The sequence below is a fragment of the Varanus komodoensis genome, unplaced genomic scaffold (genome assembly GCF_004798865.1).
Source record: "Varanus komodoensis strain SLA01 unplaced genomic scaffold, ASM479886v1 scaffold1, whole genome shotgun sequence".
NCBI lineage: Eukaryota > Metazoa > Chordata > Lepidosauria > Squamata > Varanidae > Varanus > Varanus komodoensis.
In genome coordinates this window covers 118,944,303-118,959,468 of record NW_025335268.1, presented here as the reverse complement: position 1 = coordinate 118,959,468, position 15,166 = coordinate 118,944,303, and the positions used below count along the sequence as shown (strand labels likewise).

Here is a 15,166-nt window from a genome sequence, read left to right as displayed (position 1 = left end):
ATGCTGATTTTTTAAAAATTAGAATTTAAATCCCATCTGAGTGAGAGACTGACTAGAATTTACTAGTTATGTAAAGAGAGAAATTGAGAACCTTTGCTAGGTTAAGTTTGCAGGTTTTCATCTTCATCTCTGAATCTGATTAGAGCAGAATATATTGAGAGGCAGAACCAGAGCAAGCCAGTATGCTATTTTGACATTCCAAACAAACAAACAAACAAACAAACAAATAAATGGCATTTTATTTAGTTGCATGAGGATGCCAAATTTTGTATTCAGCAAATGTAATTATTATTGCATTACATTTATATAGCATATAAAATTCAGAGTTGAACTAGCAATGACCTGTCTGTGCATTGTGGGTTGTGCTGAGGAAGTATAGAGCAAGGTAATTCTAAAGTGGGGAAACAAGAAATAGAAAGCTAGTTTTGAATCTGGCATAGCCATTTAGCTGCTTTTTTAAAAAGGAAGTTTTGATTCATACCTTGGGATACAACTTAGAGAAAAGCAGCAGGGGCAGGGGAAGAGTTCTGTCCGCTCCGCCTACTCAGCTCTTTCCACATGAAATTGCCCCCCACCGTCCCTGTTCAGTGCCAAATTAGGGTTTAAAACACAGCTGATGTTTTTGTATCTAATTAATCTTACATTGAGACAGCATATTAGTAAAATAAAGTGCTTCTACTTTTTTTCTTATAAATTTGTAAACTTCTTTCCGTTCCAAATCATAATTTTTCCACATCAATTGATTAGGAGAATGTTATCCTCATCTGTTGTGTACATTTGAGACTTCTACTAATCTGTAAATTCCTAGATTGTGCTAACTTGTATTAATTATAATATTGTCTCCATTGTTGTCTACCTTTGTTCCAAAAAGGAATAGAAAGAGATATCCTTTTGTAAAATAGATCATAAATATCCAGAATTTTATCTGTGTCGGGGGGGATAGAAATAAGTCTATAGACATCCATCTTGTAGGCTTGTACCTTAGTTAATATATCAGAGCCCAGGTACTGATGGCTTAGGATCTGAACTTGACTTCTTACTGTCTTGAGACTTGTAAGAATGCAGAAAATGCTGAATAAGTTGCTGTCTTCTGCCTTGCAGGCACTTCACCAATTGTATTATGACCCCAACATTGAAAACAAGAACCTGGCTCAGAAATGGCTGATGCAAGCCCAGGTGTCACCGCAAGCTTGGCACTTCAGTTGGCTGCTCCTCGATATGGATAAGGTGCCTGAGATTCAGTACTTTGGGGCCAGTGCCCTCCACATCAAGATTTCACGGTACTGGAATGATATCCCAGCTGACCAGTACGAGAGCCTCAAATCACAGCTCTTCAGCCATATAACCCGTTTTGCTAGTGGTTCCAAGATCGTGCTGACCCGGCTTTGTGTGGCACTAGCTTCACTGGCATTAAATATGATGCCAGAAGCCTGGCCATGTGCTGTTGCTGACATGGTGCGCATGTTCCAGGCAGAGGACTCTAATGTAGATGGGAGAGCACGCTGCCTTGCACTCCTAGAGCTGCTGACTGTCCTGCCTGAGGAGTTCCAAACGAGTCGCTTGCCTCAGTACCGCAAGGGGCAAGTGCGTAGCGTCTTGGCACAGGAGTGCAGTTCTGTGTTCTCCCTGCTAGAGCAATTGTTACAGCAGCAAGAATCCCCCAGCTTCATTAAACAGAAGGTGTTGAAGTGCTTCTCTAGCTGGGTACAGCTGGAGATTCCCCTGATGGAGTGTGAGAACTTGATCCAGGCAGCCTTCTCCTCCCTGCAGGATCCGGAACTTTTTGACACAGCTGTGGAGGCCATTGTCAATGCTATTTCTCAGCCTGATGCGCAGAGGTAAGTGCCAGTTTCATATTGTACATCAGCTGTCAAGCAATGTATGTGTCCTGTCATTAACAGACCTTTCATCATCCCTCAGGAGCAACACTTTGAGTCCATCCCTGCTCAAAAATACCTGTCTTACTAATTTTTAAATAATGATCACTGATTCCTATCAGACAAACTACTGAGCAGCAAATATTGACATTCTGCAGCCATAGCTAAACTACAGGATCATCTGTTGGTCATGTTTTAATCTGGTTGATAGGCAAGGATGCTGTACAAGTTCACAGTGTGGCCAGACAGCCCAGCTTTGGGCCTCTGTCATATTAGAATCTTTACTCCTCCCCTCATAAAGATCTCAAGTCTTTCTGTGTTAGTCCATTTGCAGTGGCTGTTGTTTACAGTTCCTTGCCTTGTACAATATAGGAAAAAGCTAAACAATAATGGGGGAATTTAGAGGCCACTGGAGGGAAAAGGAAAAACTCAACCTTTCTTCTGGGAGTTTTACTACTGTACATTCATTCAGTAACTTTCCTGGGCACAGTATGGGAACTGGGTCAGATGGAGGGATGTGTGCAATCACGGGTCCACTTCAGAATATGATTAAGGCTAGTAGGAACAACACTTGATGTTATTTTATTGTTGTGGTTCAGAGGAGGTTAGCATAATGGTCAAACAGGGAAGGTTAGCAAACAGAGCCTGTGATATCCTGTCTCTTGCCTTTATCCTCACTGGCCTCCCACCCTTTCTTGCTCATAGTACAGATGACATGCATGAGGTCCAAGAGCTATATGCTTCGTCCAAAGGCCCATCAGCAAACTGTGTTATTCCAGAAAGTTGTGCAGTGGTTTCTTTTATTCTTAGTCTTACATTGCATCAGATGGCCAAACTGTTCATGTCGACAAATATTATAGGTTTGGAAACATACACTGTGTTCAATGTAGAGAATAGAAAATTACAGGGAACATGATACCAGTTTTCAAGTATCTGAAAGGGTGACAGTAGAAACTACTATTTAGCAGTGCCACTGTTGGAAAGAGATATATTGGATTCAAGTTTCAATAGACTAGACTTGGGCTGGATTTCAGGAAGGTGCTCTTCATAGGAATAAGTGTTGCTTATTAGAACCTCATTCTCTTGAGTTTTTGAGGGGGTAACCAAGTATTGGTTGGGAATGGATTAACCCTCAAATTTGTCTGTGCTTGAATTGTTTTAGATCGTAGTTTTTTCCAATATGTTATTTTTTAGACAGTAGTTGCCAAGTTTGCATTATAAAGTCAAATGTTCTGGCAGAGGAATTGCTTCACCAGTTTTACTCAAGCATATCCAAACATGATGTTTTAATATGATTGAAGAGGACATTTACCAATCAATTTGCTGGTGTTAAATTCTGTTTACTGCTACCATCCACCATGTATTTAAAATCCAGTATGAAAACCAAAAATCACGTGCTTATAATAAGCTAAATCAGCCAACATTGTTACTGTTCCTAATAACTGGATATTGGGAAGTCCAATCCCTACTAACCATTCCTGAAAATACGTGTTGCTGTACTAGCTACAGCAAAGTTAATTCAGATACAAGGTAGACAGAGGAAAAAAGAACAAAAATATTTCACCAGAAATAGAATAAGTAATCTATTTTAAAAAATAATGTCATTACCCTTATTTCCCTTGTATATTTAGAAAACAGTGTATCAAATGCTAAAATACCACAGTACTGATGGTAGGTATGTGCTGGGAGTAAAGTTACATACTTTAGCTTTGGCTTAGAAAATGAATCTACCTTCTGATGCCGTCTCCTGTCACCTCCCCACACCCCCCGTTCCCGCCAAACAAACCAGACTTGTAATATGCAACTGGTTAATCATTATATGGAAATAATTTCAGCTGAATGACAAATCAATTGTTGTAGAGACCTGCCTTTATTTTCATCTACAACCTAAAGTATGATATTGTTTATATTACTGACCCAGCACTAGTTATATTGCAATTCTTATATAAATGATGGGAAGCTGAAATTAAACATGCTGATACATAAGCTACTTTCCTGTATCTCTCTACTACTCCACAGTTACCATATGTTACTCTTTGCTGTAGATTGAGCAGAAATAAGATGATCTGTGTAGTCCAACTATTTTCAGAATAGATAAGACAGAATATTTGCTTCAGAAGATGCTTATTTACCTGAAAGACATATTTTATTATTATTAATTATATTTCTGTACTACCCAATAGCTGAAGCTCTTTGGGTAGTTTACACTGCCACATAGAATACACTAAAAATAAAATAACAATACAATAAAAATACATTAGAAAATTTAATATTCAAGTTTTAAAAACTACAGTGGTTTTGCAAATTAAATTATAAGACCTATTAAACAGTTGACATAATGCCCAATATAGAAACAGTCATAACTGGGTGCCATGAAGTTATTAAAGTAGGTGCCAGGTGGGCTTCAGTGGGGAACTTGTTCTATAATGGACTCTGCCACTGAGAATGCCCTTTGACTTATTGCCATCAACCAAGGCTCCCCTCAGAGGTGACAGTCAGAGATAGGCCCCAGGACTTGATCATAGTATACAGGTACATTGATGTTAGGAGAGGTGTTCTGCCATACATTGTGGTCCTAAGCCATGTAGGGCTTTAAATCAGCACATTGAATTAGGCTTAGAAACAAATAGACAGCCAATCCAAGTGAGTTGACGATTATATGTCCTGGCCTTTTGGTCCTATCTATCTATCTGAGTTATAGTCTTTTTTTTCTTACAATGAACTCAAGGTGGCTTACATAATCCCCCCACCCCTTCTCTCAGTCTTCTTCTCAAACAACAACCCTGTGAGATAAGTTGAGGTGAGAGTCTGTGACTCACCCAAGGTTGGCTCCATGACCAAGAGGGGACTAGAACCCAGATCACCTGAATTGCAGTCCTGCACTCTTGACTAGTATACTACATTGTTTATCTTCCTGTCACGTTTTGTGAAAGCTGCAGCTTTTGAACCATCTTGAATAGCAGCCCCATGTAAAGTGCATCATATCAATCTAGTTCAGAGATTACTAGCATATAGAATACTGAAACTGGGCTAACTCTGTCCAGCTGTGGAGCTGGGCTACCAGGTATAGCAGGTAAAAAGCACTCAACTGAGACCACTTGGGCCTCAAGTGACAAAGATAACTCGGCACCCCAAGCTCTTGCTCCTTTAAAGGGAGTGTTATCCCATCCTAAACAATTTGAACTCCTTCTATCTGGCTAGAAGAACCACACACTAACAGCATCTCAATCTTGTCTGGATTAAGCTTCAGTTAATTAATCTTCATCCAGCATTGTTATAGCTAAGCACTGGTTTAGCACATTCACAGTCTCACTTGATGGAGATGAAAAGAAGAAATAGGGCTATGTGTCATCACCTGTGTGTAGTGTTGGCAATGCTCTCCAGAACTCTATTCATTGTTCCCATGTAGTTGTTAAATAGCTTGGAGGGTATGATCTACCTCTGAGGAACTCTATACTGGAGAGTCCAGGGGGTTTAGCAATGTCCCCCAAGCAGCACCTTTTAGAGCCAGCTATCCAAATGGGAGAGGAACCACTGCAATGCAGTATCCCTTATTCCCAAACTGGACCAGTGTCCCAGAATAATACCATGGTCAATGGTATAGAAAGCTGCTGAGAGATCTAAGAGTACCAACTGAGTAATATACCTCCTGTCTGCCTCCTGGCGTTGGTCATTCTAGGGCATAGGGCAACTAAAACTGTTTCTGTGCCTAAACGAGGCCTAAACTGTGCCTGAAATGGATCCAGATAATCAGTCTCATCCAAGAGTACCTGGAGTAGGTTGACCACCGTTGTTCAAGAACCTTGGCCTGGAAGGGGATATTTACCACCAGGTTAAAATTGAGAAATTCTGGCCCAGAGAAGGTTTCTTCCAGAATGGCCTCACTACTTCCAATTTCAGGTGGCATGAGACTACTCCCTCCCATAAAGAGATATTAATCACCTCTGTGGCCTAGCTGGTTTCCCTTTACTGTTAGCATTTATTTATTTATTTATTATAGCTTTTCTATCCCATCACCTACAGAACATCTCAACTGTACATAACGTCTTTTATTAGCCAAGAGGGACAAGGCTCTAGTATGAACATGATTGTATGAATCTATTCAAACATTTTGTCAACATCCTTGAGCTGTACTAATAGGAACTTATCCAAAAGAACTTGATCAGGCCAGACTCTGGACATCGCAGCTGGTTCAGCTGTGATAACACTGGTATCTTACTCTTGGTGGATACAAGAAGTTTTATCCTGGAGGTGCCTAGCAAATACAATGCATTTTTGCAGCTGAAAAAAAAACACAAACCCATAGTATGTCTTGCTACATGCATTGGGGCAGTGACATGGTGACAGACCCACTGTTGTCATGGAGTCCATGACCAGCACCTGGGGCACCTCAACATTGCAACTGAGAACCTCTTTCAGTTCAGCTAGGGAGACTATTGTGTTTTGGGGTAGACAGTTTTGCAGCAGAATCTGCAGTCTGTCCCACTAGCCTAGCACAAGATACAAACACTGTAAACAAGGAATCAGATGCAGAGGGAACCTGGAGAGTGGTAAATTCCTATAGACCACAGGAACCTCCCTTCCCTGGCTCTCAATTCATCCTTAATGCTGTATCAAGTACCTTGGTGGGTATACCTGGTAGAGACTAACTCTTCCTTGTTCATCCACCCAAGCCTTGTTTATCTATGCCAGATAGGCCATGGAAGATGATGGTGGTGGTGGTGGTGGTTTTATTTCTATACTGCCCAGTAGCCAAAGCTCTCTGGACAGTTTACAACAATACATAAAGTAAAATATAAAGTACAGCCATCAAGAAAACAACATGGAAGTTACTGTACAAAATTTAAAAAACAAAATTTAAAACAAATGTGAAAAACTATAATAGCGTATACAAATTAAATCAGAAGAGGTTTTATTGTGCACCAATCTGACATTTAAAAGCCAAACTTGCAGACTCAAAACCAAGCTGACAGGGCAACCACCAAACCTACTGTTGCAAGGAAGACCGGAACACACATTTCCCTCTACCCATCACTATACCAATTGACCCTTCCTATTTGGTCCCCATACTTTCCCTCCATGTAACACCTGTGAAGGAGGAGCAAGACTTCTCAAGATTCTAAGAGCAGTCAACAGACAGCTGTGATATTAGAGGGGTGGCCCTTGCCTTTCTATCTTCCTGAAGTAGCTCCCCACAAAAGTACCAGCCCCCTTTGGCATCATCCCATTTGGGGTTTTTGCTGTTGGGGCATTGCTGCCCTCCCTTGGGCTGACAGATATAGGCCTGCTGCGCATCAGTCCCAGGTGGAGAGATTTGTAATCAAGCAAGCAGGCCTTGGAGGGAGTTTACCTTTTCATAGTACTGGAGTATCTGGAACTTTTCTCTGGAAGAACCCCTGTTCAGCCAGCAACAGTGTCAGCCAGGAGAGAAAGGACAAGAGGATAAAGCCAGCACTCTCACCTTCTCCTGAAAGAATCCAGGCGTGTCTCTTGTGGCTGCAAGCTTCAGGCCCAGTGAAAAGAAAAATGTATTAATTTTATAGATGTTGAGTTCCTGTAGTTCAATAGGGCTTCCAGGCAATTTTCAAGCAGATAACTGGCTAATTTGCTGCTATTTGCTGCTATTTGCCTTTGGACTCATTAAGGCAAGCTAACCTCAAATAAATCATTTTGCCTAATTTGCATTTCCTAACATTTTTCATCAGTTGCCATCATTCCAGCAGTGCTTGTATTATAAATATGATGGGATCAGAGCAAGGAATAACTGTGGCCAACCTATAAAATAATCATCCATCCAGAGATACAGAGGCAGGGTACAATAGTAGGGTGCTAGTTGTCTCCAATCTGTTACACATCTCAGATACCCAGGATGGCATTGGCAACAGACTCTGGGTTGAAACTGCAGCTGATGAATACCAGGTCACTGAGTGGGTAAAACAACTGCTATCCAAGACTTGATTCTTGGTGAACGTGATGACCTGGCCTATATCACAGAGACCTGACCAACTCTCCCAGCTTTGCCCTCCAAGATCAGGCAAGACTGTAGGGGTGTGTGGAGGTGGACTGGTAGTGGTCTATTGCAATTCTCTCCCCCTGTTTAGGTGCCCTATCCCACACTGCTGGATTTAGGTATGCTTATTTGAAGGTGTGTGCCCAGGACAAAATAGGGATTCTGTTGGTGTACCAACTATCCCATTGCTTGAGAGTCTCCCTTCCCCAGTTAGCTGGTGTAGTGTCAGGGTTGGTGTTGGAGACCCTTCAGCTTGTTGTCCTGGGGACTTCAACATCCTTACTGAGGCTGCCTTGTAGGGAGCAGCTCAGGAGCTCATGTCTTCCATGACAATCATGGGTGCTTCCCAAATTCCCAAGCCCCACCCTTATTGCTGGGCATACTCTGGGTCTTATTTTCTATGCTGGGTGGGTTGATAGTGATATGAGAGTGGAGGAACTCTGTGTAGTTCTGTTGTCATGAACAGATCACTATCTAGTGTTAACCAGATCACTACCTGGAGTTTTAGAATCACTGGTCCTCAGAGCCTCTGCAAGGATGGAGGGCCAATTAAAATGGTCTGCCTCAGGAGACTGAAGGATCCAAATGGCTTCCTGGTGGCTTTTGGGGATTTTCCTGTTTGCCTGAACAGGCAAATCTGTCAAAATCCTGACTGATCCCTGAAATAGAGAAATGACCAGAGTGGTGGACAGTATCACCTGAGTGCCCTCTCTAACAAAGTACAGTCACTCTAGAAGCCTCATTTTCTAGGAGCTGTATGTGACAAAAGGAGTGAGATGGCAGCAATGTTGGAAAAATACTGGAAAATTTAGAATGAATCTGATGTAAGACAGGCTAGAGCCTATTTGAAAGCCTGCTCTGTAGTGATAACAGCAGTAAAAAAAAAGAAATTCTTTTCTACTGGTATCACATCTACAAAGAGCTGTTCTGCAGAGGTAGTTTGAGTGGTCCGGGAGTTTGTTATACACTGGCCCACAACAGAACGACTTCTCAACAGCCTGCTGTGAACAATTTGCTTAGCATTTTCCAGACAAAGTTACTTAGAATCGTAGAACAGTAGAGTTGGAAAGGGCCATGAAGGCCATCGGGTCCAACCCCCTGCTATTGCAAGATGCCAGTTTACACCATTCCACTCAGATGCCTGTCCAGTTTCTTTTTGAATGTCTCTAGTGTGGGAGAGCCCACCACCTCTCTAGGCAGCTGGTTCCACTGTCATATTGCTCTGACAGTGAGGAAGCTTTTCCTCATATCTGGCTTGAACCTGGGTTGTTGCAGTTTGACTTGATTATTCCATGTCCTACATTCTGGCATCAGTGAGAAGAGATCTTGACCTTCCTCTTTGTGACAGCCTTAGAGGTCCCTATAGAGGGATATCATGTCCCCTCACTCAGTTTTCTCCTCTCAAGGCTGAATGTGCCCAGTTCTCTCAGTCTCTCCTCATAGGGCAGTGTTTCCAAACCCTGGATCATTTTTGTTGCCCTGCTCTGGAACCCTTCCAATTTTTCTGCATCTTTCTTAAATCTTGGTGCCCAGAACTATACACAGCATTCCAGATAAGGTCTGACTGGTGAGGAGTACAGAGGAACTACTACTACCCATGCTTTGGAAGTAATACTTCTGTTAATGCATCCCAAAATAGCATTTGCCCATTTGGCGAATGCATTGCATTGTTGGCTCATATTTAGCCTATTGTCCACAATTACTTGGAGATCTTTTTCTTTTTCAGTTCTGTTGAGCCACGTATTCCCCATCTTGTATTGATGCATTTGGTTTCTATTTCCTAGGTGGAGGACTTAATATTTGTCCTTCTTGAATCTCATTCTGTTGCTTTCAGCCCAGTGTTCAAGTTTATCAGGATTGCTTTGGATCTTGATTCTGTCTTCTAGGGTGTTTGCTATTCCACCCAGTTTTGTATCGTCTGCACATCTAGTTACCTTTCCTTGTAGTTCCTCATCTGTATCATTAATTAAGGTGTTACAGAGCACTGGTCCCAGGACTGAACTCTGTGGCAGATCAGTTTTGACTTGATTGCTATACAGGCAGTCCCCAAATTATGAATACTCCTGTTCATATTTATGATTGAACTGTCATAAAGCCTATCTTTTTTAATTACTGCAGAAAATCATCATCACCAAAGCATGGTGCTCTCCAAAGCATAGAGGTCTCCAAAGTATGCCTTCCTGCCCTGTCCATCTGGAGAGGAAAATCTCTCTGGAATTTCCTTGCTGCAAAGAGGAGGCACTGGTGAGCTTGGGGGGTAGGGGGCTAGAGATATCCATGGTTTTTCCACTTTCATGGGGATCCTGTGCCCCTAACCCCTGTGAATCCAAATGATGTTTTGAATCCCACTTGTCCTACTTTTCAGCTTGTACAACCTGAGGATACGGTCAGAATCATTGGAGAGGTGAGAGCCACAACATGTGTTCTGAATCCTTGCCTTTCTTGGTTCATAAAAGCAGCCACAGGGAGAGTTGAGGAGGCAATGGTGCGACCCATGCTGATAAAGCCCTCATTAAATCCTGCTATATTTAATAATTACTGACCACTCCAATATTCAATTTTTGGGCAAGGTGTTAGAACATGTGGTAGCCTTCCAACTTCATCAATTCCTGGATGAGTTGAACTATCTCAATCCATTTCATTTTGGCTTCATACTTTGTTATGTGACAGAAACAGCTTTGGTTGACTTGGTTGAGGTCCTGCATCAGGAGTTTGATAGAGTGTGTCTATGTTGATTTTGCTGGGCCTCTCAGTGGCTTTTGATACCATTGACCATAGCATCCTTCTTAGTTGCCTTGCTGGAAGTGGAGTGGCTACATTCTTTCTTGGAGGGGACTAGAAGGTGGTAATGGGGGACTCCTGTTTGAAGCCCTGACTGTTTACTTGTAAAGTTCCTCAGGTTCTGTTTTGTCCCCCATGTTTTGGGACTTGATGTCACCAGTATACTGACAACACTCAAGTCTAGTTCTTCTTTCCATCTCATGCCAAGGAAGCCGCCCAACACTGAATCCATGTCTGTCAACAGTAATGGATTGAATGAAGGCAAACAAATTGAAGCTTAATCCAGAAAAGACAGAGGTGCTCTTGGTCAGTCAGAAGGCAGATCAAGAAACAGGGATTCAGTCTGTGCTGAATGGCATTACACTTCCCCTGAAGATAAAAGTCCACAGTTTGGGTGTACTTCAGGACTCAACCCTGAGCCTAAATGCCCAGGTTTGGGTGGTGGCCAGGAATATATTTACATAGTTAAAACTATGGCACCAACAGAGCTTGTTTCTAGGGATGTCTGACTTGGCCACAGTGACACACACCTTAGTTCCATCCTGTTTGGATTACTGTAATGTGCTGTACATGGAGCTGCCTCTGTAGAGTGTTTGGAAACTCCATCTGGTTCAAAGAGCAAGTGCTAAACTGTTGACTGGGGCTGCCTATAGGGAGCACACAACTTCTTTGCTGGAAGAGCTTCACTGACTCCCAATCTGGGTAACATTCAAAGTGTTGGTAATGACTCATTGAGCCTTATATGGTTTGGGTCCGGGCTATCTGAAAGACTGTATTCTCCCTTATGAGCCTTCCTATACCCTAAGATCTTTTGTGGAGGCCTTTCTCTTAGTCCTACCATCTTCACAGGCACACTTGGTAAGAATGCTGGAGAGGGCAAGCTTCTGGAACTCCCTTCCAAGGGAGATTAGATTGGTGCCCATTCTGTGGTGTTTTCAGAGGGTTAGGGTTAGGCAAAACTTTTCTATTCTGGCAGGTCTTCATTCCCAAAGTGTCCAAACCTATGAGAAAATATTAGACTTGTTCTATTCTATATATTTTAGCATTTTAATGTGGGTATGTAACTTTAATATTCCATTGATTTAATATTTAACTTTTCTACTTATTTATACTTTAATTGTGTAAGATTGTTTCATGTTGTAAGTCACCTTGAGTCCTGGTCGTGGGAATATGAATGGAAGGAAGGAAGGAAGGAAGGAAGGAAGGAAGGAAGGAAGGAAGGAATTATGTGTGATTGTCCAAAATAATAGATATTGGGGCAGCAACAGACAGGCACAAGGGAGCATGTGATGTGGCAGACTGGGTTGAGAAGTTGATATCAGTGTCTGATAATTTGTTATGATTTCTGAACAAAATAGTAGCTCTATACTTCCTAGGAAGCATCTTCAGAACAAGAGTTCAATGAACATTTGGTGAGGAAAGGAGCAGTTTCAAGATAGCTGTATTCCCTGTGCAACCATAATCAAGGCAATAGAGGACCGATATGCTAGTAGCATATTGAGGAGGGATGCAAGGCTGAGGGGGAGCATGTTTTGTTTCAGTAATTGTAAAACGGGGTGGCGGAATAAACAGCCTGATAGATGTGGTTTTCAATGATGTTTCTAACAGCTATCACAATGCTATTGTATCTATTAGGAAAGCTGATAACTACAGGGAGGCCATCGCAATGGCTGGACCAACAGGATTAGACTCTGTTGCCTTCCTCTAGCCTGTGCTACTCCTAAGAATTTTACTTGACCATTCTCTTGTGCATGGCAGTTGCTCAGACTGAGCTGCAATTGCTGCTGCAGCCCTCTCCCCCCACTGTTTTTGGTGGCTTCTTGCTTGCCGCCTCAGGGCACACTTCTTTTCCCATCTATTAGAGCTGTCATTCTTCTCTTCCTCCACTTTCATTCATATAGCAAAGCAGAACTGGATTCATTTCCATTACTCTTTAAAGCAAGCATGCTGTTGCTTTGGTTTTTTCCCTTTCCTGTTCTTCCTCCACTTGCAGCCTTTTCACACATTAGAGCACCATCTTTCTCTACGCTTCTATACACCATTGACTTGACCAAATGCTTTTTAGCTTTCAGGACCATACTGTAAGCACAGTAATTGTGGATGGGTTTCCCAGAACATTTTTCTTTGCACTTAAGCTTCCTTCCCATCAAAACCAGGAATTCTGTGAAATGATCCACATAAACCAATATGATGGTGGATGCACTCATCCTTGAGGTTTAAAAAATGTGTAGTAGGCTTAGGTCATCTCCTTCAAAGCAGAGCCCAGCCTCAAAAGTAGTGATAAGAGGCAGATGACCTTTATGCTACTCTATGTGTGAGTGTTCCACCTGTATCTGTGGACTGCTTGTGTGGTGGGGGCAGGCAGGCAAGTGCACAGCTATGTCTCCAGATAATATGCCTCAGCAGCCTGGTAACTGACAGCTGGCCGATTAGCCGCCAGCACAGGCTCTCTCTGGGGGCCATCCTTTGCTCTTCCTCTCCATTTCCTCTGTGCTTGTTGTCATGGCTACAATCACTTATTGGCAGCAGCAGAGAGATTGACAAGCATAAAATTGCTTATGGTTCTGGAATGCTGCTGTGCACAGGGAGGCAGTAGTGGTCTGGATGCCCTCAGGAGAAAACTAGGTAAATGTTGTACAGTTGATAGGAAGAAATGGCTATTCAAGTGCCTTGACTCCTTGCAACTTTCCCTCCCCTACCAACAGATTCTTCAAGTGGAATAAATTATGTGAGTGACAAATATTTTCAAATTTTTATTGCATTTCCAGACATGTTCGCCCTGAAATATATGAGAATATGTACTTCGTAAAATGTTACAAACTAACATGGTAGAACTATACAGAAGGAAGATTAAGATGGAAGGCCAAGGAAACTGAATCCATGTGTTTCCTGAAGTTTAAGCAGAATCAGCTAACTATGCAAATCTGGTATTTTAAAATAAAATTAGAACTTTGCTAAATTCTGATGCAGCATTCAGATTTTGATTTTACCTGTTAAATTCCATAGGTTTCCATACACATCCTGCTTTTTTGGAACATATAAATTAGTATAGATGACCCTTACAAAGTAGTTTCCATAAACTATCAAAAGAACATTCATCTGTCAAAATACAGTAAGACAATAAGAAAGGCTGGGTGCGTGGGGCACTAAGAAAAAGTCAATTGAGACTTCACATCTATTAAAAACCCTGAGTGAATAAAAATATCTTCATCTATCACTGAAAAGAAAGCAGGGTTAGCAGTTGGTGTAACTCTCTGGGGAGAGCATCAGGGCACTGCAACAGAAAAGACCCAGTCATGGATCACCACCTTCCTTGCATCAGTTGATGATGATGATCATGAAGACCTTTAGGAAAGGATTTCATGAGCTGTCGTGATTCCAAGATGTTTAGGGCTTTAGACAATACTGTGTACTGGGTCTAGAAGCCAGTGCAGTCAGTCTAAGACAGTTGGTCTGTTACGTATGTCTGATCCCCATTTGTAAGTTATTTGCCATTTTTTATACTGACTGTGTTTACTAAACTGCCTTCAAGGTCATCTCCATGTTCAACATATTACAATAATCTTAATAGGACTTATCATAGCATGAATAACTTCCTAGACCATCTAGGCAAGACGACAACTGCTGCACCAATCCTCAGGAAGAGGTGCTTTATGCCGCTAAGGCTACTGGGCATCCAAAAATAAGTCAAGATATAATGGCATCCTCCAGTTTGTGAACCTGATCCTTAAGGAAAAGTGCCTATCCAGAAAAGGCAGCACATTGCCTCCCAAGTTAAATAAACATCATACCAACAGTATCTGTCCAGTCATCATGATTGAGCTTTTTAATGCAACTCTCAGTGCATTACCAATTTAAAGCCCATCACTTGCACAGTATCAGTTGAATTAGATGAAAATGAGAAAGTGTTGGTGTCAGTTGCACCCTGTCCCCTCAAAATTCCTCTATGATCTCATTCATCTTTTCATGTAGATGATGAACAGGATGAGAAATATAATAATACTCTACAGAACATGATAGCATAACTACCATAAGATAGACCAAAACTGTCCTCCAGCATCACAGGAGCTGACTGTCCAAGTGGGAATGGAACCACAAAGCTGTGCCTCCAATCCCTTCCTTGATGGCCTTCTTAGAAAACTACAGTTGTCGGTGGTATTGAAAGTCACAAAAGGGCAGGAAAATTAGCAGGCTCATGTTTTTTTTGCCCTTCTCTTGACATCAAGACAACCAGTGCTGTTGCACTGTCAAAACCAGGCTAGAACGCAAATTGAAATGAATTCTGAAAATCAGTGTTGACCTGGTGGCTCCAACCCTGGGAGATGTCCTATTTTCTAAGTTCAAGTATATATCTTAAAATCCCAGTTACTTAGTTTTCTGTCATGCAAACAGATTTATCATCAGTCTGCCAGAGTCAGATTTTATAAGAACAAGGTACCCTCTAGATCAGGGGTCTCAAACTCGCGGCCCACAGGCCAATTGCCGGGATGGGTGGGGC

General features: G+C 42.0%; 1 protein-coding gene across 5 annotated transcripts in view; it reads left to right on the top strand.

The window, feature by feature from the left end:
* Positions 1-15,166, top strand: part of IPO13 (importin 13) — a 67,964-nt gene that overhangs the window by 14,297 nt on the left and 38,501 nt on the right. For 4 of the 5 annotated variants that reach the window (XR_006415930.1, XM_044442631.1, XM_044442622.1 and 1 more), the window contains exon 2: positions 1,102-1,838. Coding sequence is in view for 4 of the 5 variants with exons in the window: in XM_044442631.1 (XP_044298566.1) it covers positions 1,102-1,838 (737 nt within the window). In the remaining variant the exon portion in view is untranslated. The remainder of the gene's footprint in view (positions 1-1,101; positions 1,839-15,166) is intronic. The other variant, XM_044442649.1, reaches the window with a different exon arrangement.